Source organism: Aptenodytes forsteri, unplaced genomic scaffold, assembly GCF_000699145.1.
Source record: "Aptenodytes forsteri isolate BGI_AS27 unplaced genomic scaffold, ASM69914v1 Scaffold221, whole genome shotgun sequence".
NCBI classification, from domain to species: Eukaryota; Metazoa; Chordata; class Aves; order Sphenisciformes; family Spheniscidae; genus Aptenodytes; species Aptenodytes forsteri.
In genome coordinates, this window is record NW_008794411.1 from 27,639 (window position 1) to 49,719 (window position 22,081).

Consider the following 22,081-nt stretch of genomic DNA (forward strand, 5'->3'; position numbering starts at 1 on the left):
GCAAGCCTGTAACATTTGTGGTCAGTCAGAACACTGCTGCAAAGTGTATCTGCCAACATAAAAAACTGAAGAAAAAAGAGACCCTCTTCTGAAAGCAAATAAAACACAAATTTTTATAGAGGAAATAGTCTCCTTTGTGTTTTTATCAGTTCTTTCATCCAGGCTTGATGGCACGCACGGTCAGACCTTCCCTTTCCTGGTGTCCCCAACCTACCTGCCCCGCGTACTCCACGTAGTCCTGCTCTCCCGGCTGTGAACCAGAGCTGGAGGTGGCCGTTCCCTGCTCTGTGCGGCACAAGACAATCGCGTACTGGTTGAGGTTACCAATCCGCCTCACGGTGATGCTCACAGAGCCTGCGCTCTCTCTGACATTGTAGCTGGAAACGTATCAAGCAGATACAAATAACAGGCTGGGGGGCAAACCCTGTGTGTTTACACTGATACTGAGCACCACAGACTCAGGCTGACTGTTGCCTCCACGGAATATCCGAGCAACACTAATAATCAGGGACTTGGGCAGATGGCAGCTATTCAGCAACCCTGCTCCATGGTTTAACCCAGCGGGCACTTCTCCTCACTGACACGCACATGAGTTCCCACTTCTGTATCGGCTGCTGTTGGCCCCCCCGCCCCCAAAATAACAGCGTTCATTCAACAGGAATGCCAGGTGTGGTGCTACAGTGCAGAGCAGCGAGACCTCAGTCCTGACGGGGTGCCAGTGAAACCCAGGCAGGAATGATGGTAACTGCCCCACTATTTCATTTCCATGCTGTAGGTCCAATCACGTATTACAGAGCTCAACCTGTCTCACTCCAGGTAAGACCCCATCTGTCAGAAGAGTGCTGTAAACCCCGTGCCATTTACCTGGTGTAAGTAAAGCTGAGGAGTGACCACTGGACATGGAAGACGTTGCCACTGACCACATTGGGTTTGCTGTCCTTCACTAGGAACTGAAAGCTGTCCATGGTCTCCTGAACCTTCTCCTCATGCATCACGTACCGAATGAGGCCCTGGTTCACGTCCTCTGCCAGGAGGAGACATCCGATGAGCCAACCCAGAAATTCAATGGCAGTTTCATAGACGAGCAGTGCAGAGACATGAATCCGCATGGCCGCAGGGATCGGGTTCTCCACACGCCCTTTATACTGCAGCAGCTTTTCTAACTTCCCTGGTCTTACCTGTGGTAGAAGCCAGCCTACAAGCTGTGATAAGACATTGCCTTGCCTAGTCTTTATCCATAATGGCTCATACTTAAAAATAAGGTAAATTTAAAGTAGCTTTGATGAAATGCAAGAAATATGAATTTGCCTGGGCAGCACATATTTCACCTCTGTTCTATAAACTGGCATGTCCTAACAGGGCTCCTTCTCACTGCCGAGATGGTTTGGGCTCTCTGACCTGTGGTATAATACATGTTTCCCAAGCTTCAGCCCTAAAATAACGTAGGTCTCTTCCTTTTTTTTTTTTTCCCCCTGAGCACAGGGGAGGCCAGGCATGGCTGGCAGGGCCTGATGAGAAGGGACAGGTAGAACTGCTGACTGCATTTGTACAGGACCTAATGCAGTGTGGTGCTAGGCTCTGCGAACTGCAGTAGCAGAAATGCTAAAAAAGGCTGCGCTGCGAGTTCACTCCCAGCCTGCCTGGGGGAGTCTGGAGGGAGCAGCAATCAGAAAGAGCACAGTGGCGTAGGAAGCAGTTACTCCCTCACCTCCCCTTCCTAATGGAGGGCCCCTCAGTCCTGCAGCAGTGAACTTTCCACACGTTATTGACTCTGCACTGCTGGCTAAACATCTACAGACCTTGTGATGATTAGATCCACATGCAATATCTACAACTCCTTTACTGTCCCAAGTCAAATCTCCAGCTCTAACAAGTCTGGAGAACCTGGGTGTGCTACAGGACACAGGTTGGCATCTGTAAGAAATTATAGGATTTCTGCAGTTCAAAGCAAAGTTCAATTCTTATTTTTCACACACTTTTGAGATTTGCCCCTTGTCTTCTCCCCTCCCACCTCTCCCCCCTCCCCGCCCCTACAATCTATCTTGACAAACTGAAGCAGCCGAAGGAAAAAGCAACAGCATACAGCCCAACTTCCATACCCTGCGTAAAGGTGGTCACAGTTGTCCCTGGTTTCAGCTTGTTCTCCACATAACCATTTCTGGGACCAGTTGTTATCTCATAGACCAGCTGTTTGTCATCTGTATCAGGATCTGTCGTCAGTAATTCCTTCTTAGTGATTAGATTGGTTGCCTGGATTAAAGCCAAACCAAGGGAGTAAAACTCTGGAGATCCAGCAGTACAAGTCTGATTGACCGTTCATCCAAAAAGCCCAACCACCCCTCTGCCAAACGGTGCTCCGTGAGGGAAAAGCTAGGGGATGTAAAAGCACAGAGCGGCCTTGAACAGACGGATGCCCCACAAGGTGTTTGACAGCACAGGAAGGATTCAAATTCTGCCTCACATCTGGTTTGTTTAATAAAAAAACCATTGTGGCGCAAAGAAAAGCAAATTCAGAACAAGCTGCCCAGCCCTATCTAGCCGAGGCTAAAAGCTATGACAAATCTTTTGGTTTCACCTGGAGACCACTGCTCCATGAACTGTGCTGATGCTCAGGTGAGGCCTGCTTTGCCCAAAACATTTGCAAACAGCCTCAAGTTGAACGATTCACTCAGGACAGTTCACGCTGCTTTAGTGAGCCTGCATTAGTCCTCTTTCAAACGACCTCACACGGATGTGCCTCAGTTCCACCACATTCTGCTTTCCCTTTAAAAAGAAAACACCTTTAACAGCAGGAGAAAAAGAGAGAATTCAACTGCCTGAGGCTGCAGGAGTCCTTTTTCTGAAGTCAGGAATTTGAGCCGAGATAGCCACTTCTTAATACAATTTCTTACTACAGTGTCTTCCAACTCTTTTTCCTGGGAAGAACCGAAGTATTTCCAGTTAACCGAAGTATTTGCAGTTAACCGAAGTATTTGCAGTTAATGCTGGGTCCTCAAAAAACAAGCACGAGAGAGAGTTTCCTGGGGTTTTTTTTGTTTAGACTTCAGCAAAACAAAGGCATGTCACAGCAAGAAATCCCTATACCACACTTCTTTGAAAGCCATATATCTCTACCATGGCTGCTGCGGCACATAATCAAGACTTCTCTGCCATCAGCAAAGCTGAAAACATACCGCCCTGGGGAGGAGGGACAAGGGGCAGGACGTGTCTGCCCAGGAAGGCGGGCAGGAGCTGTACTGCACTGCACAGCTCATGCAAGAGCCAAGAAGAGCCAGGCTTGGTGGTCCTGCTGATGTAAGGGAAGGAGGTGGTCCAGGAAGCAATTTTGTGCCCTGGTGCCACGCTGCCTGGTTTAGCTAATGGAGCTGCAGTGCAGGCATCCCTGCACACCTCTGCCTTTTCCAAGACACTTCGTGGGCACAGAGGGACACTTGTTCTCTATCACAAAAATAAAAATGCTGAAGGATCAGGAGGTTCTTCTGTGAAGCTCCTTCTCCTGGAACAGCCTGAGAAACAATCTAAACTGAACTCAGGCAGGCAGTTACCTTGCCATCCATGTACTCCAGCCACTGTAAACCCAGGTTGGTGACGACCCTGGGTGTCCCATCATCCACAGAGAGAATGTCCACTTTGAAGCGCTGCGGTGCTGCTGTCACAACCTGACAAAAGTTCAGAGAGATGGCTGTTACTTTGGGAGTCAGAGCCTCATCCACCATATTACCAACTTTGCTCCCTTCAGCTCTGTTGGGATCAAGGTCCTGCAGTGAGTTTGCACACACAAAGGCTGGTACACCAGGGAAGAAACATATGGCATCACGTAACTGAAAATACTCAGCCCTTAGCTGCTGTTGCTCCACTGAAGATAAGTCTCCCCTTCTCTGAGAGGAAGCAGCTTTCTATTAGCTATAGAAGGTCTCCCTCACATCCCTTCTCCTCCCCTTACCTTCTTCCCCCCATCCTCCATAATGAAGAAGGGATTGGTCCCATCAGACACAGTGAAAGTGAAGCGATCCTTCAGCGAGTTGCTACCATCATGACTGTAGCTGATGCGGTTCTGGTAGATGTCGTCCATCGTGAAGGTGGTGGCTTGGTGGTAACGCTGTCCATTGCTGGTGCATTCAATCAGGCCATGCCGAGGGGGCTGCATGACTGTGAACGTAATTGACTCAGCCTGTACCAAGGAGACAAGAGCGGCAAAGCTGATGACGTGACCCCAGGACCAGGACAGGCAGGTCCTTCCAGCTCGAGATACCTGGAGAGGGACTCTACGCCCAGACAGCTTTCCTAGCACAGTGTTTCCAACCAGGGGCTGAAACGCAGCGCTGCATGCTGAATTGATTCACCCTGAGCCCTGCCCTGTCTTTATCCCTCTCCCAAGGTGGCTATCTACAAAAGAACGCCAATCAGGGAGAGCTAGGCTAGACACATCACACCAAACTACTGGTTCGGCTGGTCCGGAAGAACCCCAATCAGGGAGAGCCAGGTCACACCAAACTACTGGTTCGGCTGGTCCGAGACAGCTCCTGCCTTCGTGACGACCCCTCGAACACAAGAGCAGTCCCCCATTCTGCAGCCATTCTAAGCAACGTGCCCCTTGTCACTTCTGTCGGGGTGGAAGCAGCGATAACCTTTGGGGCAGGATCTTTGGCTCAGGGCAATAACAGGCAGCCAGGAGCTCTCTTGCTGCAGGGAAACTGCAGCACAGTGAGGTAGAGCGAACATGACACTGCTTAGCCTCCGGCCAGACCCAGGAGGAGGAAGAGGAAATGTCATTTTCATCTGTGCTAGGCATAAACTCAGTGTCACGGCTAGGCATAAGCTCAGTTCAAATCCACAATGTTCAGAGAGAAGGTGGGACAGGGCAAGGATTAGCTCTGATCACAACTGCTAGATGTTTTCCATGCAGGTTTGTCGCTTATGTGTCTGAGAGACATCCCAGATGAAGCCATTTCTCAAGCCAGGGCTTTGCTTTGCTCAAACACTCATTCATCTATTTATATACAAACTCGGCCTCCCACAAGCTGTTTGTTTGATGTTGTGATCAGGCAGGGTATGATCACAGGAAGAGATGACACTCACTATAATCTCTCTCTTTGAACACAAGCCCATTTTGCTGATAGTCCAGATGTCCAGCAGAACAGGGGAGGGAGGAGGCAAGGGGGAGTCCTGCCTTACCTCTGTGTCAGCATCTGTTGCTTTAAGCATAAACTCTGTGATGGTTTTTCTCACACCTTCCTGAACTGTCATCCCGAGGCTTTGCACTATGGGTAAGGAGTCATCCACAGGGTTTATGGTGATGTCAAACGTTTGGCTCACCTGGAACAGGAGGAAAAGCCTCTCTTGATGACTTCAGTCTACCAAGAGTGCAACTCCATTGAAACAGTAATGCTTTAAGGAGACCACAGTGATCCACTGCATTTGGGTCACTTCATTTTGGCCTTGTTTAGTGAGTAAACAAGAGCTTCTAAGCTCAGATCTTGTGAACATGACCTCTTCTATCCCTCCCCACTAATTTATTCTTCCTCTTTCTGTGATATTTATGGACACCCGCTTTTCCCTCCCTTTCTCCCTCCCTCCTTCTACTTTGTCCCTCTCCCTCTATATGTAGCTATGATTTTTCCCTTTCAGACAGTAGGACGGCGACATTTCTCAAGGGTCTAACTGTGCTTCTGAGTATGTTGCCAGTGCACTGGATCAAAGCTGAGCTCCAGGAGCAATCGGTAAGCAGATGAAAAGCAGACACTGAAATCTTGGTAAACCAGTCTCATGAGGCTACATCTCAGGCAGCTCCCCCTTCCCTTCACAAGTTCGCTCCCTTAACTGTGGTACGTAAGAGCTCTCACAGCAGGGGAAGTAAGAGCCCCCACTGTTGCCAAACAACAAGCCCATGTGTGGCTTGTTTCATTTCCTTTGCTACGTGTAACTGTCTCTCGTAAGCATGCAAGAGGAAAACTGACTCCCATCACATCCTACAGAATCAATAGCCTGCTCAGACTCAGGCAAAAAAACGTGCTGGGACTTACCTCATTCGTTCCATCAGAAACAGTAAAGGTGAACGCATCCGTATGCTTTTCAATGTCACTGGTGTGGACATACTGGATGCTGCGAGCGGCCAAGTCTGCCTGGCTGAAAGAACTAATTCTTGTCCCTAGAAAAAGAACAAGAGGGGAAAATGTGCAATAGAAAGAGCAAAGCAGGGAAAAATGTAGGGAGCTGGACATATCTAGCCATAAGCACTCAGTCTTGGCTTGTTCTGCACCAGTTCAGGCTGTACCATGAACCTCAGCTGAGCCAGTGATTTAGCTGGCACCGAGCCTCCTAAAAACTCTGCTCAACAACTTTTAAATTAAGGTAGTGGCAGCCCTTCTGCAAAAAGAAGTATAGACTTCTTCCCAGACCTACAATTTTACAGTGGCACCTCACACTGCCAGGACACCCTGTTGGGGATGGGCCTCTCAGGGCAGAGAGTGAGAGAGAAGCTGTGAGAAAACCAGTAGATGTAACACTTTGATTTTCACTCCTGTGCAGGACCGATCTAAGCAGGGCATCACTGAGTACGGGCAAAAGGTTTCCTGGCCTCACAGCAGTTTTCAAAAATGCCTTCAAAGTCTCTGCTCTCTTTCCCCCTCCTTGTACCCCTGCATTTAGAACAGACTAAGCCCCATTTTCAACACTGACTTATACTGACATCTTTACAGGTCATTAGGTGTGACACAGGCACAGAAAGGTACCCAACAAGCGTTTTAAAAAGCACTTGAGCCTTTAACTCTCACCGCTGCATTTGACAGTTTTAGTGCTCTTAACAAAAACAAAAACCCTGACAAAAAGTTTTTCACCAGTTTATCATGTTAAATGGCTACTGACAAGTATTGGCCACACTACAAATGATACCAGGATCTGATAGAAATAAATGAGCCAAAACTAGATGATTGGCCACGGTTTCCTCAGAGCTCATTAGCTTTAAAGGTTTGTGTTCTCTTTTAAACACTCCAGTACTCTTTCCTTAGGTTTAGGTCATTTAAATCATGAGGACAGCTCTTTCACAGTGTGTGACTCTGTATCTTTCTTAGTCCATCACAGACATGAAAAAGCACAGAAATCAGAATCATCACATTTTAAATAACAGGAGGAATAAAATTCTTAATCCAGCTCTTTCAAGTCTCCAAAGTACAAGATTCACCATTTAGTTTGCAATTTAGACAAAAATATTGCAAGTTTTTAATTTTCTCTCAGCAAGGGGTTTGCTTATTACAACTTTCATTCGTTATTCCTACCCTTTCAACGTGTTTGCGAGGGGACATCTTACACTGTGAGAAGATGAGGCAAACCACACACTAAAACTGAGCTGTACAGGGACTGTCTGCATCTTGAAAACACACATCAGGTATTTCCACTTTAATCTCATGTTAATGAGAAATCTAATTCTAAGAAGAAACATAATCTTAGACGAGTATAATCTAAATCAGAAGAACACATTATATGACAGCATAGATTTAGACTCATTCACTCAGAGAGGGGTAGGACACTCATACTGTCAATGGGCATGGAAGGCAACTCTGAAATTCAGATCACATTTGCAGGTCATTATTTTCTGAGTTTCACAGGACTGACCAATCCCCCCTCTCTGAACTACCAGAATTCATTATCCAGCGTATCCATCCCACCACAACGTAGCTTCCATTTAAACTATCTCAGCGGTTAGTTCCCTTCCTCTCTCCAAAGCACAGCTGGGAAAAGAGGCTGGTGTTTAGGGATCAAGGGATGTACTGGCCAAGAGGGGGACTGAAAGCAAGTTGTCTGTTCGCCAAGGTGGGCTCTATTACCGTGGCCATTAGGGGATGGATTCTTTTGGGCATTGTACTGTATGTGGCCACAGAAAAGGCTGAAGGTTTGCCTGTCACGCAGATGCAGCAATAGGTCCTGAAAGAGGAGATTCACGCAGCGGCAAGCTGGACTGACCTGCGAAGTCCACCAGGCAAGGTTAGCATGGGGCATAAACTCACCCAGAAGCTGAATAAATCCTCATCTGTGGTTATGGGGCTGCCTTGCTTCCACTCACCCTATTCTCCAACTCTCTGGGCTAATGACCGTTTATTTGATTTCTAACAGGAAACATAATTCTGTGCTGCTGCCTCCAAGCACTTTTTTCCTCCAGTGAATCTTTAGGGCTCAAAATCCCTCCAGTGCTTTGCTGCTAGGAGTACCCAACCGAGTAAAATACCGCCCTGCTAACCTGGGGAGGCTGCATGCTCCAGGTGCCCCAGCTGTGGCTGCTTGGTGAGCTTGTACTGGAGCTGGGTCGGCTCGCTGTCCTGGTCAGTGGCAGAGAGCTGGAGGGTTGTGATCGTCTTCGCCGAATTCTCATCCAAGACCAGCCCTTTGTTAGCGATGATGGAGGGGGGAAATCTGTCCTCTGAAAGGGTTAAACACAAAGCCGAGTTAGGAGACAGTCGCCCTCCTTTCCTTGGTGTTATGCAAATCGGGTACTTGTGCTCAAGCAAAAGACAACACACACACAAACACTTCCCAGAGTGGTAATTCCAAAACAGGTACTCTCTCCCAGTAATTACCAGAGTGGTAATTCCAAAACAGGTACTCTGGGCATTGGCATTGAGGGGATGGCAGCATTATAACATCTTAAAGACAATCTAGACAGTATGAAGATATTAAGGGGAATTTTTCTACCTTTTTCAGTGAGTTTGTCAGAAGCCAAAGAACTAATCCTTACATCCACAAACACTCCCTGTGCCCCAAACTTCAAAGGCCTTTGAATTAACAGCGAATAAAAACTGCATCTCAAGAATTACATCTTAACTTGCAGTACATGTGGGATGGGAATCTACGAAGGCCTCAGCTCTGCAGCAAAGAAAACATAACTTCAGCACTATCTTTTACCTAATACACTAATATAAAAAACCTGGTCCGTCAGTTTGTTGCCGTCTGCATCGATCACATCAAAGGTGAAGGCGAAATTTCCACCAGGATCCCCTTTCTTGTGACTGTACACCACTTGCCCTGGAGAGAGGGACAGGAGAAAAGAGCTGGTTTATTACAGGCTGCATCATTTAATTCTTAGTTTGGAACCAGGCTGGCACTGTGAGCCGAGGGACTTGGGGCTTGACAGAGCTCCTGGATTTGGATTTCATTACTTTTTCTTGTTAATCTTTTTCTCTTGCTGAGAGAGACTTTTTAACACTTGCTTAATGATACATGTTTCTGCTCCAGCATAACAACCTTATCTTACTTCTTCCCCCCTCCCTTCCCTGCTTCAAGTCATCCTCCCCCTCTCAAAAAGATCACAGAATCACAGAATATCTCAAGTTGGAAGGGACCCATAAGGATCAGAGTCCAACTCCCTGCTCCTGGCCGGACTACCTAAAATGGCCACGTTACTTGCCGTGATTATCTAAAATCAAGCACTCTCACCTTTATTTATATCAGCCTGGGTGAAACTTTTGACAGGTCCTTCGACAGAGATCTGGACTGGATTATCAATTTTGGTCAACTGCAGATGGCCGATGCTGGGATCCCTCTTCATGACAAATCTAATCGTTGTGTCTTCTGAATAAATAGCTTCTGCTTTCAAGTGCTGATCTGTGAGGTATGCTGCAGAGCCTGGACCAGAGAAAGAAAGTCCACAAACAGCTTCAGCCAATCCAGCTAAGCGACAGGTTTAGACTCGACCACATAGCAATACCAAGCAATACCATTCTCCTCCCTCTCCCCGTACCAACTGGGAGCTGCAGGCCCCTGTTGACAGCTAATGTGGGTGGCTGCTTCTTTGGCAGCTCCGTGAAGAACTCCAGCCTCCCCGTCTGCGTGTAGAGACCATCCGTGATGGAGAAGCCAAACTCGTCTGTTTGTGCTGCTGCACCGCTCTGAGTATAAACGATCAGCTCATCCAAAATGTCCTGGTAGGTGAAGGATGAGCCCATGGACAGCTCACGTCCATGCTCCGGGGGCTCTGCAGCAGTCTGCCTCCTGCGGAGATGACCTGACAAACAATAGATGGATGAAAATTATGGGGAGAAGACAGCCTGCTGGGGACTTTTTGCGTGCCAGCTCTCAGTGGGATGCACAGAGGTGGACATAGCCTTACTGGAAAAATTGAAGGAAGTTATCTGCTTAGTGCCAAAACTGGTACAATTTGGTGACATACATGAGATCTGAAAAAGGGTGCAGAGCCCTCACTAGTTTAACATGACACTAGCCTTCACTTGACACCCTGCCTTGCTTTATCACTGCAGAGAGATGCTAGTTGCTCAGCTCTTTGGAACTGAACCCCACAATAGGAAATGGGGTAACACAAAAGGGAACTTCCCAGGGAAATGCATGCAGTCTTCCTTTACCCTCTCCCACAAATAGCAAGGGACAACTCTCAAAGAACAGGTCTGTTCTGAAACACAATCCCTCTGTGGCTGCTGGTCCAAACACAGACTAAATACGCTTTATACAAATATGCCAGGCTCCTCTCTCACATCAGGGGCTATTACACACACACAGATATAAAGACACGCAGACACAGAGGCACAAAGACATACTCTCTCTCTCTCACCAGCCCCAGCTTGTCAGGACTTACCATGTTCAGGACTTTTGGTAACCATGATGACAAGCTCACTGTTCTGGGTGTCCAAGTCTTGCAAGTTGAGGGAGGCATTGGTAACGACCACACCAGAGCCCTCGTGCACTCTGACAGAGTCCAGCACCATCTTTGGGGGCTCATCGTTCTGCCGCTGCACAGATCCCAAAGGCACACAGTCAAAAAAGGGAAATGGCCAAGGGGAAAAGACCGCTGCCCACCCAAATGAAATACAAGCTACCAAATGACAGTACTGGTGCTGATATCCATTAATAGGCTACACCAGTCCCTCCAAATCTATCCAGCACCATGGCTGCTTCTAAGAGGGAGGAGACACCAGAGAAATAAGCCCTGGGGAAGAGGCTGCAATGCACAACTGTTCTCTGGCATCACAGGCAAATTATGTGCCTGTACTAGGGGAAGGAAACAGACAGGAGGAAGGAAGCTCCCTTTAATCCCCTTCCCACGTATTACAAAGGAGTGAGCAAAGCTTGCACTTTAGAAGTCATGTGTCTATGTGAAAGGAGAGGGCTCTGGCAGCCAGAGAGCACAGGCATACCTGAATTGTGATGTTAATGCTCTGCACCTCAGACTGGCTGAAGCCATCGCTCACGTAAAAGCTGAAAACATCACTTGTTGGCTCGATGCTTTCATGGACGCTCTGGAAGTAGTAAATGCTGTTCTCTAGAACATCTTGAAGGGAAAAGGATGCGTCTGCTGTCACAGCAGACTCACTCTGTGGGCCAAAACTCTCACCTGCAAACCAGAACACCACTAGTGAAAGGATGTTCAATTCACTGATAAACTAAAAATAAAAGCAGCAGGATTAGGAGCAGAATGGCACATTGTGAAGGGTGCAAAAGGATGTTCATTCCTACAACATGGCTTCCACACATCTTTCGACCTTTGTAGAAAGCAACATCTGCTGCATTAGAATAGGCATTAGGGAAGCTGCAGTTTTATGCGTAGTACAAGCAATCCCACATCCCAGAATTACTTAGGCTTTCTTCAGAGAGGAGACAATGGCTAATGTGCCGTCTGGCCTCAACACAATCTCTACATCAAGCTTCATCTTGCAAAACTAAGGCTCACACCCAAGAAAATCACACCAAGCAGTTGCCTGTTCAAGGAGAGAGGCTCACCATTACCAAAATGGCACAAACTGGAGTTCATTCATAGGAGGGATGATGTGTAATGGTTAGCAACCTGTGCTCTCCAGAAGAAAGGCAATCACTGTTGTAACAAGCCACTATGCTGGCCAACCCACGGTGATAGCTTGCTGGGACATTTAGAGGAATTTAGCAAAGTTTGTTCTGTGTAACAAGGACAGCCAAAATAAAGCATGATGAAAATACAACACATGGGCTTGAAAAGGTGATATATGCCCCTCCTGTTAGGACCACACACAGGATTAAGCAGACAAGTCTCCTGGATGAACGTCTTTGGACAATATGGTATAAATCCTACCTTTTCTTGATAATACAGTAAGATGAGAGAATGCTACCAGCCATGCTCTGCCACAGCTCTCACAGCCTTAAAGCTTGCTGGGACATTTAGAGGAATTTAGCAAAGTTTGTTCTGTGTAACAAGGACAGCCAAAATAAAGCATGATGAAAATACAACACATGGGCTTGAAAAGGCTCTTCACGCCCCAGTCTCACAACATAGACCAGTCTCCAACAAATGAGAATTAGGAGGAAACGCTCCTGAGAGAGTTTATCTCGTAACGCTGACCTTAAGAGCTCTTTATGATCAACTGATGCCAACCAGCACTGCACTGAGGAACTGCGGTGAGACAGATTAGAAAGTGCTCCAGCATGGCAATTCCTGCGTTCCCTTTCATCAGTCGGGAGGAAGAAGAGATAGCCAAGCCGTTTACCTGTCTTAGTGTTTTCAATGTAGCCAAACATAGGCAGAGTGATAACTGTGACCCTCAGGTCTTCCTTGGCAGCAGTATCGTAATCAGCAGCTAAGTGGTGATGAGCCAGCAGTGGGATCCTGCCCCCCTCATCCACCTGGAAAGCAAAAGCATATGACAAAACTACCGCCAATGCACACAACGCACAGCAACACACAAACTGTTACTGAACAAGTCTGCCTCTATGGAAGAGGTTTGCCCGGTCTCTGAAGTCCTGTCCCATCCTCCCCTAGATCTGTTAAGTATGACATCAGCTGGGAGGTGAGGTGGGATGGGAAGAACAAAGCCTGCCTGGCCCCCCAAGAGGAGCTTGTGAGTGCTTTATCAGGGCAAGAAGAGAACTGGCAGAGTCGTGCTGACCTCTTGGAAGGCGAGATCTGCATTTCTTGTTGAGGGGAGCCTTTAGAAGGCAAGGGAGGGGGAATGCAAAGCTGGAAAGGAGGGAGATGACTTCAAAAGGCTTTGATAAGGAGTCTGAAATGCTGTGTATCAGTCCAAAGCACCAGATGTTTTCGGACTTGTCTTCTGCTCATCTTTTACACACAAGCTGGTGAAATAGGGGACGAAATATTAAACAGGGATGTCAGACTTGTTCCACTGATATCAACAGGACATCCTAGGGAGAACCCAGCTAGAACAGACGTAAGCAGATGAGGTTCAGGGATGCAGCCGTACTGTCAGCCTCCTCTGGCCTCCAAGTAGTTTGTTAACCCTTTGCACTCACAGGACTGCACGTGCAACACCATATTTCTTCAGTGATTTCCCCTCAGTCCAGGAAAGCTGTTCAATTCCTCCCATCTAAGACATTCTTGTCACTGTTCCTAGTATGCTGGGTAGCCACTTACAGTGATATGGTCAGCAAAAGCAATGAGCGACGGCATTGTGTGGGCAGACGTGATAGTGACGGTGAACATCTGTCTGTCAAGCCGGTTGTTATCAGCATCAAAAACAGTGAAGTGGAAGATGTCCGTAACTGGCTGATTGCTGGTCTCAAACATGGTGGAGTAGCTGTGAAAGTCAGAACACAATCTGGGTCAGGGAGTCTCACTGACAGTTGGGCAAATACATCTCATCCCTGCATTTAGAGGTGAACGCACACCTCTTGAAAGAGAGGTGGTATTTCAGTTCCCAACCCTCCTTCACGTTCATTCCCTGAGTTCATTTAAATCACCGTTTCAGGTGTTGCCTACCTAAAGTATCACCATGACATTGCGGACACAGAAAAAATTCCCGTAAGTTGAAGCTACTCCAACTACTGGCGTTTCAGACATGCATAAACACCTAATTCCGCACACAGGAAATGCTCTCCTTTATAGTCTCACAGGATACAAGAGCTAAGAAAGGAAAAAATATCTTTGATACACTGTACTAACGGAACATAACAGCACAGAGATCCCTGCGGAAAGCCCACTGAGCTTTTAACTGGCATGGCTTGAAGGAGAATAGCTCTTTGATACCTGATCCTCTGGTTGTTGATGTCTTCCATGGTGAAATTATAAACCTTGGAAAGCTCTTCATCATGAGAGCCAGACATCCGTAAGAGGGTGCCATATGCAGGCAGAGATATTAACTGGATTCTTATCTCTGAGTCAGGAGAATTGTTGTCCTAAACATGAAAAAACAAACAAAATCAAAACAAGACAAGACAAAATTAGCTTTTGTTTCCCTCCACTGAAAACGGAAGGAGGAATAAAATGTTTTATAGGGAAATATATCAAGCTAGCTGGGTCAGACCCACAGAATATTAAATGAAGCGCTGTTGATGAGAAGAGAGCCAATTGGGTTGACATTCTCAGAATCTACCACAAAATGTATTTTCATTTTCTCTCAGCTCAGAGAGGTTGTCTTTGTGTCCTTGTATCGTATCAGTACAATCTCCCAGACATAAACGTGATGTTTTTGTTTCTTGAATTACTTTACACTTCTACTGGACTGGACCATTCGTGATATGCTTTTCCTGACTCCAGATAAAGTGAGCCAAAATTTAGCTGATAGCTGGCAGAGGGAGTAACTGTTGCCCACCAGTGTTTCAGAGAGAGACACAGAGCTAAGTTCAGTTCTTAGTAAAACAAAGGTTACTGTGGAGCAATGCTGCAAAAGCCAGATTCACATTAAACTAAAAGCCGATTTTGGCGCTCTCTGACTACATTAAGTACAACCATCTCTGATATCGCAACTCAGATGTCATCTTTTCTTCTAAAAGTTTTTGTTGGTTGCCTGAAAGATAAGACCCAAAGCAGAAATCATCATATCCTCAGCATATGAGTCAGGAATGAAATCCTCTTTTCCCTAACTGTTCTCTTTACTCAGATTAAACCTGAACAGCTCCCTTGTCAGCCTTCCTCCTCTCCTTAGGAGGAGAACAGGGCAGAGCCCATACTTGTATCCAAACTGATCCCTTGGAAAAAACATTCATCTGCCTTCTTATCCTACCTCACCCCCTGCAGTTCCCTAATCATCTCTCTGACAGCCACTACCTTAGATCTCTCCAACCTCACATGTGCACTGCAATCTCTCCTTCCTCCTCCCTAAGGGGAGCGTATCTGGATACCTGAAATCCACTGCTAGTGCATTTGCTGCTAAATATTCTGCAAGGAGTAAAACACCTTTCTTCTGAATTTCACCAGCAGGATAACTCTCGCACAGCACGCAACCCCTGGGACCAACTCCAAGCTACCAAGGAGTGCAGCATCTTGGGTTGCTTAAACCTCCCCCCTTCAAATATGTCCAGAAAAAGAACCAGGCAATTTTGGAAGGGGGGTGAGGGGGCTGAAATTTTCGAGGGATTATCACTTAGCAAATCCATGTGCTTTATCAGCCAGTCTGTTTGACACAAAAATCTGGGATTAACTCAGTTCTCACGTTTAGCATGGCAGTTCACCTCTGTTACAGTCAAACAGGGATAGCCTTAAAACCCTGTTGGATGAAAGAGTCTGTTATCTCCTTTTTGGCAGCAGTAGTCAGGACACAGTCAAAACTCGAGCTCTACCAAGAATCCACACTGACGGCAGAGAGGTGTGTGTGGCGAAGGGTCTGTGGGGCGGATAAGGAAAGGGAGGCTGGCAGCATTCACTGGGTTTAGAAATAGATGAAAGCTTACAATATAAGCGAGGTGCAATCGAGAGAGAGTCACAGAGCTTTTACTAGCCACGGTGATTGCCAACAAGCAGCCCGGGGCCAGCTGCGGACCGTTGTTATCCAGCAGGGACACTTCCACCCTCAGCACTGTGGTCACTGTGGTGACACCGTCGGTGACAGAGATTTCCATGCTGTCCTCTGCTGCCGATGAACCATCATGCACGTACTGCAGAGCATTTCGAGTGACGTCCTCGTAGGTGAAGGTGTCACCTTCCCAAAAAGAAAATGCGCAAGTCAGAAAGACTCTGTTCAGAGCACCAATCCGATTCAAATGACCTAAGGCCCCAATTTAGCAAAAGACTTAATCATGTACTAAACTGGCATTTAATACCATCCTTACAGGGATTTGAGTTATGAAGACATTTATTAAGGAGCTAGTATATATGCAGGGCAGAGGAAAAGCTGTAACCTTCACAGTTTCACAGACACAGCGACTCTTCGCTATTCTCCGGGAGTGCTCTGATCCTCCTTTCTTCCCAGCTGCTTTGTAAGCTCACACCTATCATAGCTAGATAAGGCTTCCCTCTCCACGTCTTCTGCTTGCACTACTCTCCTACAGATAATATTTGTTCATCTGATCACACACTGGAAACTGCTGCCGCCAAAATCAACAGTAAAACTCCACAGGAGCTGTTGACTGCTGGATCACAACAGGTTTACATAGACTTCAGTAGAAACGTTCACCACGTTACTTCACTAAATTACTTCAGATATAACTTACCATGTAAAACAAAACATCCTTTTTGATTAGCAGCTGGTTGTAGTTATCACAATAGAGCGACCGTCAACTAGCTCACACATACTTGGTACAGGAAACGCATTGATTCAGCCAGGAACTAAACAACAAATGGGAAAATGTCTTTCATGCACTCCCTCCTGCAGTCACACGCTTCCAGGTAGAAAATTCACACGCTTGTGGATGCAGCCGTATCTGCCAGAGGCATCTGCCTCCTCCCGGTCAACTAAACCAGCTAGGTGGACAGGCACACGATGACCCCTCTCCTGCGCTGAGGAAGACTTCTGCTCAACTCACCTGCTCTCATGCGCTCCTGCACGCCTGCGCTGTACTTGAGCACAATGCCATGATGGGGAGGTTTCACCAGCTCAAAGAAAAGACCCTCGGGAGCTGTATCCGTGTCGCTCACGGCCAACTGGATCCCTGTGCCGGTGAAAGAGAACACGGCTTCAGCATCCTCAGACACTACACTGGGAATATCCCTTAGGTTTTGTGATATGCTCTTGTGAATGGAGTCAAAAAACTGTAATTCAGTCAGTACGTGAAAAGTAAAATAATTCTGGAGCTGCCCTAGCCCAAGAGCTTGCTGGTTTCATGGAAATAATTAGTCCCCTGATGATGCTCAGATCAGAGGTTGTATCAGAGAACTTACTGCCAGTATGGCTCGCAAATGACAGCTATGCAAACCCTCAGCTTATGACAGAGATGTGCACGTGTTCACATAGCAGGGGGGTATCTACAAAAACCCCAGAGAACCTCCTGACACAAGCAGAAAGTGGCTTATCCTAAACAACCCAGTGTACCAGATCACACCACTAACCAATAGCAACCAATAACTCGGCAATTGCAGAGCAGCCTAAGAGGGAAAAAAGTAGAGGAGCAGCAGGTCCCTGATCCTGCTCTTCCCTACCTCAGGCAATGAACGGACCTGTCATATGCTGGAGGAATACCGCCATATCCCCAGGCACTTTTCTGAGGCACCACTGCACAGTTTTCTCAGTGGTTGCTGCTACACCTGCATAACCACAGCTCCTTAGCTAAATGGACAGAGGTGAGTGAGACCAAAACTCTTCCCTGCTCCGTCCATGTGGCCTCCTGGCAATAAACACCGTGCCTCAGGCTGAGCTCCACACCCCATCCCTTCCACCCTACTTACCGATGGTGGCTTTGCCCCCCTGGCTGACCTCCAGGAACGGAGCTGTGATCTGGAAGACTGGAGGCTGCTGCTCCGCAGAGAGCAAATGAATGACAAACACCATCTCCGGGGTTGTGTGTTCTCCATCAGACACTAGACACAGACAAAAACCACACCTGAGTGTAGGGATGTGTTTTCAGGGGCTCACCTGGGAAATTCACCTTTCTGTATGAAATCACCACCCCACATCGCTGACTTCCCTCCCACCTTGTCAATCTACACCTTTGCCTAGGGACATATGCACACAATTCACACCTGCCACTCCTGGCAAGACAAACGTAACTTCTAAAAGTCTGTGTGTGTGCATGTGTACATACTATCTTCCATATATCTATCAGGGGCACTCATAAGTCAGAACATGGACTTCCCCTTGCTGGTGGATCACTTTGCATACCTGTGCTAGAAAGCACATGGAAAGGGAAAGATGTGTTAAACAAGCAAGCAGCTTAGCAGTAGCAATTTAATTGCAGAAATGTTTCCATGCTATATTAAAAAAAAAAAACAAACAGCATAAAATTCTGGTGTCCTTGTTCACATTGGGGGAAAACAGGAACGAATCAGGCTTTTAAGACAGATTCCAGACAACTACTGGAAAAAGATGCCTCTACCGAGCTGCAGCTTAGCTTCTATAAAACACTGTTGGGACACAGATGAATTAATATTCCCCAGGCACATGCATTTCCAGAAATTCCTACTGAGTGCCCATAGGTGTGCTTGCAGCAGAAGAAAGGCCAAGGAGCAACAGGCAACGTGAAGGGCACAAGGATAAGAACTGCTTTGGCCAGGAAAGAGCAAACGGTTCACATACCTGTGAATCGGAATTTCACTGACTCTGGGAGACCTGACAGGACAAACACAAGCACAGAGTAATTGTGGTCAGGACAGGAAAGCACATACTGATGTGGATTTGAAAAACTTTTGGAGAAAGCAAGCGCTGACATTCAACCAAACTGGAGTCTTTCCTCACCAAGGAAAGCACTCCTTCCTTGCCTTCGCTTCAGGTAATGAGAGATAACATGCTACCCCCTCCTGTAAACTGTGAAACTCCTCTTGATGTCAGTGGAGGGCATGGTGATGCACAGAACTGCATCTACCATGTACTGTCACTTCATCACACAATCCTGTGCATCAACTGGTCAAACACGCTTGAAGTTTGTCCTATTTTTGCCCCTCTACCTCCTGCTCCAGATTGTTACTCCTCTGATGGTAGAAATCTTCTAATATCCCGGCTAAACTGATTCAGTTCATACTTATCAATTCTAGTCTCAATCTCAAGGACCAAACCCCCAGTGCATCAAAGATCTCAAGCACGGGAGGGGAAACTGTTCCTAAACCACACAGCAGATCAGCAGTTTGCCCAGCAGAGCATCCAGTACTAGCGTTGGCAATGCTAAATGCTGCAGTGAACACTGCCACGTCCCCATAATTCACTAAATGTTGCTATACCAAACCACAGGGGAAAATCTTGTTGAAGTCACAAGAAATGGGTAAACTCTTGGTACACTCCTCCAAGACAGATTCCTACTTCCTTTGTATCGTTCAAGCCTCACGCCTTCGTGAGTATGGACATAACCATGAAGTCATTCCAGGACTGGAGGAAGACCAGCAGTCCAGCTACCTCTACCAGTCTGACATGGCACTACAAAGAACATTCAGTTCCTTACCCGCAAAGGAGAACGCAATGATCTCTCTCAAGTGAGGAGCTGCAGTCGGAGGACGATAAGCAATCTTGCCGTGGTTTATATCTGCTTGGGTGAAATACCTGACTGGGGAGAGAGGCCTGTCTCTATGCTCCACAATACCTACGGAGGCAGAGAGCTCAGTATTAACAGGAGGAATCCATTTTATTTTTAAAACAAGATACCAAAGGCCACAGCTTCTTTTTCTCTCCCCAGGTACTTCTTTTTACATCGTCAGTGGTTCCTGAATGAGTCAGATGGCTGTAACTGCATCGAGGAGGGGTTCTTGGGACGTGAGAAATTAAACAGATTCCTCACTTAGTCATTTCTTCAAATACCTCTCACTAGAGAGGTGGAAAGCAGAAAGCCATGGGGTACAACATTCAATATATTCCAGACAATAGTAAGAAAACTGTCTGAGCTCTGCAGCTTACTCCTAAACTAGCCAAAGAAATCGGGTTAAGAAACAAGGTGTTTGAAAGCTAATGGAGGAGGCCGAAGAGATTAACAGACGCCTCCACAGAACAATACTCTGAGGGAAAAAATAGATGTGCTCAGAAAGCACAGCGATTAATTCAGCAGCAAGCTGCCATGTTCTGAACAGGTACACTTGCCTTGGCCAGGAAGGAGAGGGACAGTCACGTTGAACAGGATTTTCTCACTGGGAATCTCCGGGTCTACAAAGGAGAGGTGATGTGGCTCAATCACTGTCACACGGTCCTCCAGCACCTCAATAAACACATTAGACCATGAGCATTAAGGCCAGAGACATGGGAAAATTCACCCAAAAATGCACTGAAAGAGAATTTGCTTTGCTATAGTTAAATATAAGAGAGTCTTTGAATTTAAAGGCCTAGTTCTTAGACCTAAAACTGACAAGGGATGGATGGGCTGAACCTTTACCAAGTCTCTCAAACTTGTACAGAATAGGGACTATTTGGGAGGAGATTACAGAGGACAGTAAAGCTTGATAATGAGTAAAATTTGCTAGAGTCTTACGGGCCACCCAAACTCACTTCCAGCTCATCTGTAAACCAAACCAAATGTGTAACGCAGAAGCTGGGCACTATCATGCTCAACAGAAGAGAGCTCTATACAGGTCCACCTCTGTTAAGTCCTTTCTGGAGAATCAGAAAGGGCTTATAAACCTATGAAAAAGAGACAAACACCTCCTCCTTCATAAAACTATGAGCTTATCCCCACTTTCAGGCTGTCCAGGAAAGTGGCAGTGTTTTTAGTGCACTCTGTCCCCTGCAGATGCACAACCTCCACGCTCGCAGGTGGAGGAGTTTCTTTTTTGACCTACAGCAACTAAGAAGAGATAAAAGAAAACCTAATTTGATCAAAAACTCCCTGGATGAAGATATAATTCATTGCCTACATAGTTTTCTGGTACAGTCTGATGTGGTTGGACTGGATTTGCTTTTAAAAGAAATCCTGAAAATGACTCAGCCATTTCCATTGGAATACAGAGGAACCAAAGCTTTCCCTTTTGTTTTAAATCTGTGTAAAAATGTTCTGATCCTTCCATTACAAGATTATCATTAGCCAAAGGCGGGCAGCGTGTTACAGGAATTACGGTGCTGCATGAGCAGACTTAAGTGCACAAAAGCAGTTAACCTGCATGTGTTCACGAACCTTAATCCTGCGGAACTGACAGCTACAAGAAGTCACTGAATTAAATAGTTCAGCTGGGTATGAAAAGCATCCAGCTCATTTCATAATCATGAACAAAATATGGAGAGAACAAGCTAAATTAAGGCTACAGGCAATTAATTCATCTGCTTTGGAACATAAAACGATCAGGTTCAGAACAAATTACAGGTTTCCACCGGCCACATCAAGTGCAGCCCACTGAATCGTGCTGGTTACACATCTGTGAGGCCACGCCGTGAAACCTGTGTCCCATTCTGCTGGCCTTGGGTCACAGACTGGACACTGGCAAGGCGAGGTTTCCTGACAACAGCTGAGTACACCACAGATGCCACTGAACCCCCAGTTCATCTCTCTCCAGTGTTTTTCGCCCAAACACATCAGAGGAGAAACCACAGCCTATGAATGACTGTTGTGAAGCAGCAAATAAAACCTTGTCAGTCCTTCTTAGATGCGAAAGCGTCACATATCTAACTGGAACCAAAAGCCACGAAGTTTATTTGTGTTATCAGCACTGCTATATACAGCTCTGTATAAAAAGGGCAGGCTTAAAATTAACAGTGGTGTCCCTTTCATACCGCCACTTTTGGAAGGGAAGGACCTCTATATGCTTACAAAATTCTCTCTCCTTCACAAACCCAATCTCAGTTTGCATTCGGCTAGAGAGAAGCTCAGGCTCCTTTTACCAATATGGGGGAAACAGGTAACTTGATTGAAGAAAAAACAGTATAGATGTTATGTCCAGTTCAGCCGCCAAAGAGTCACCAAACTTTCTCTGACCTTTCTCAGTTGGACACTCAAAGACAAGACTAGAGGTATGCGAAGACTTAACATTTTGTGCTTGCTCTTCAGCTGAGAAGCCAGTCTAATTCTAAAGGAGTTTGAAGACGGATGAACAGAACTCAATCACGCTGATGCAAAGAAGTGCAATTTTATGATTAGAAGATTTAAGGTTATGGTTGCTTCATAGTTGCCTCCAAGGCCTATTTGTCTCTCCCAAAGGTAGGACTTGCAGGTTGCGAGGCGCCCCTCAGTAAAACGTATTTTATGGCACCATTGAATTTTGTGGTCTGTAATTAGCTATAAAAACCAGCACTGCACGGCTCAGCCAGACATCTCTCCCATCAATTTTGTCAATAATGACAACAACAAAAAGTCAAGAGCAGAAAGATACATCGCTGGC

At 46.5% G+C, this 22,081-nt stretch overlaps 1 protein-coding gene across 1 annotated transcript in view; it reads right to left on the reverse strand.

The window, feature by feature from the left end:
• Positions 1-22,081, reverse strand: part of FRAS1 (Fraser extracellular matrix complex subunit 1) — a 132,631-nt gene that overhangs the window by 19,275 nt on the left and 91,275 nt on the right. The window contains 22 exon segments of the mRNA XM_009288822.1: positions 215-377; positions 865-1,024; positions 2,100-2,250; positions 3,546-3,659; positions 3,944-4,171; positions 5,176-5,316; positions 6,024-6,148; positions 8,234-8,413; positions 8,896-9,015; positions 9,427-9,615; positions 9,731-9,994; positions 10,580-10,733; positions 11,139-11,335; positions 12,459-12,594; positions 13,343-13,505; positions 13,955-14,103; positions 15,598-15,845; positions 16,669-16,794; positions 17,528-17,659; positions 18,375-18,407; positions 19,231-19,368; positions 19,860-19,974. Coding sequence (XP_009287097.1) covers positions 215-377; positions 865-1,024; positions 2,100-2,250; positions 3,546-3,659; positions 3,944-4,171; positions 5,176-5,316; positions 6,024-6,148; positions 8,234-8,413; positions 8,896-9,015; positions 9,427-9,615; positions 9,731-9,994; positions 10,580-10,733; positions 11,139-11,335; positions 12,459-12,594; positions 13,343-13,505; positions 13,955-14,103; positions 15,598-15,845; positions 16,669-16,794; positions 17,528-17,659; positions 18,375-18,407; positions 19,231-19,368; positions 19,860-19,974 — 3,426 coding nt within the window.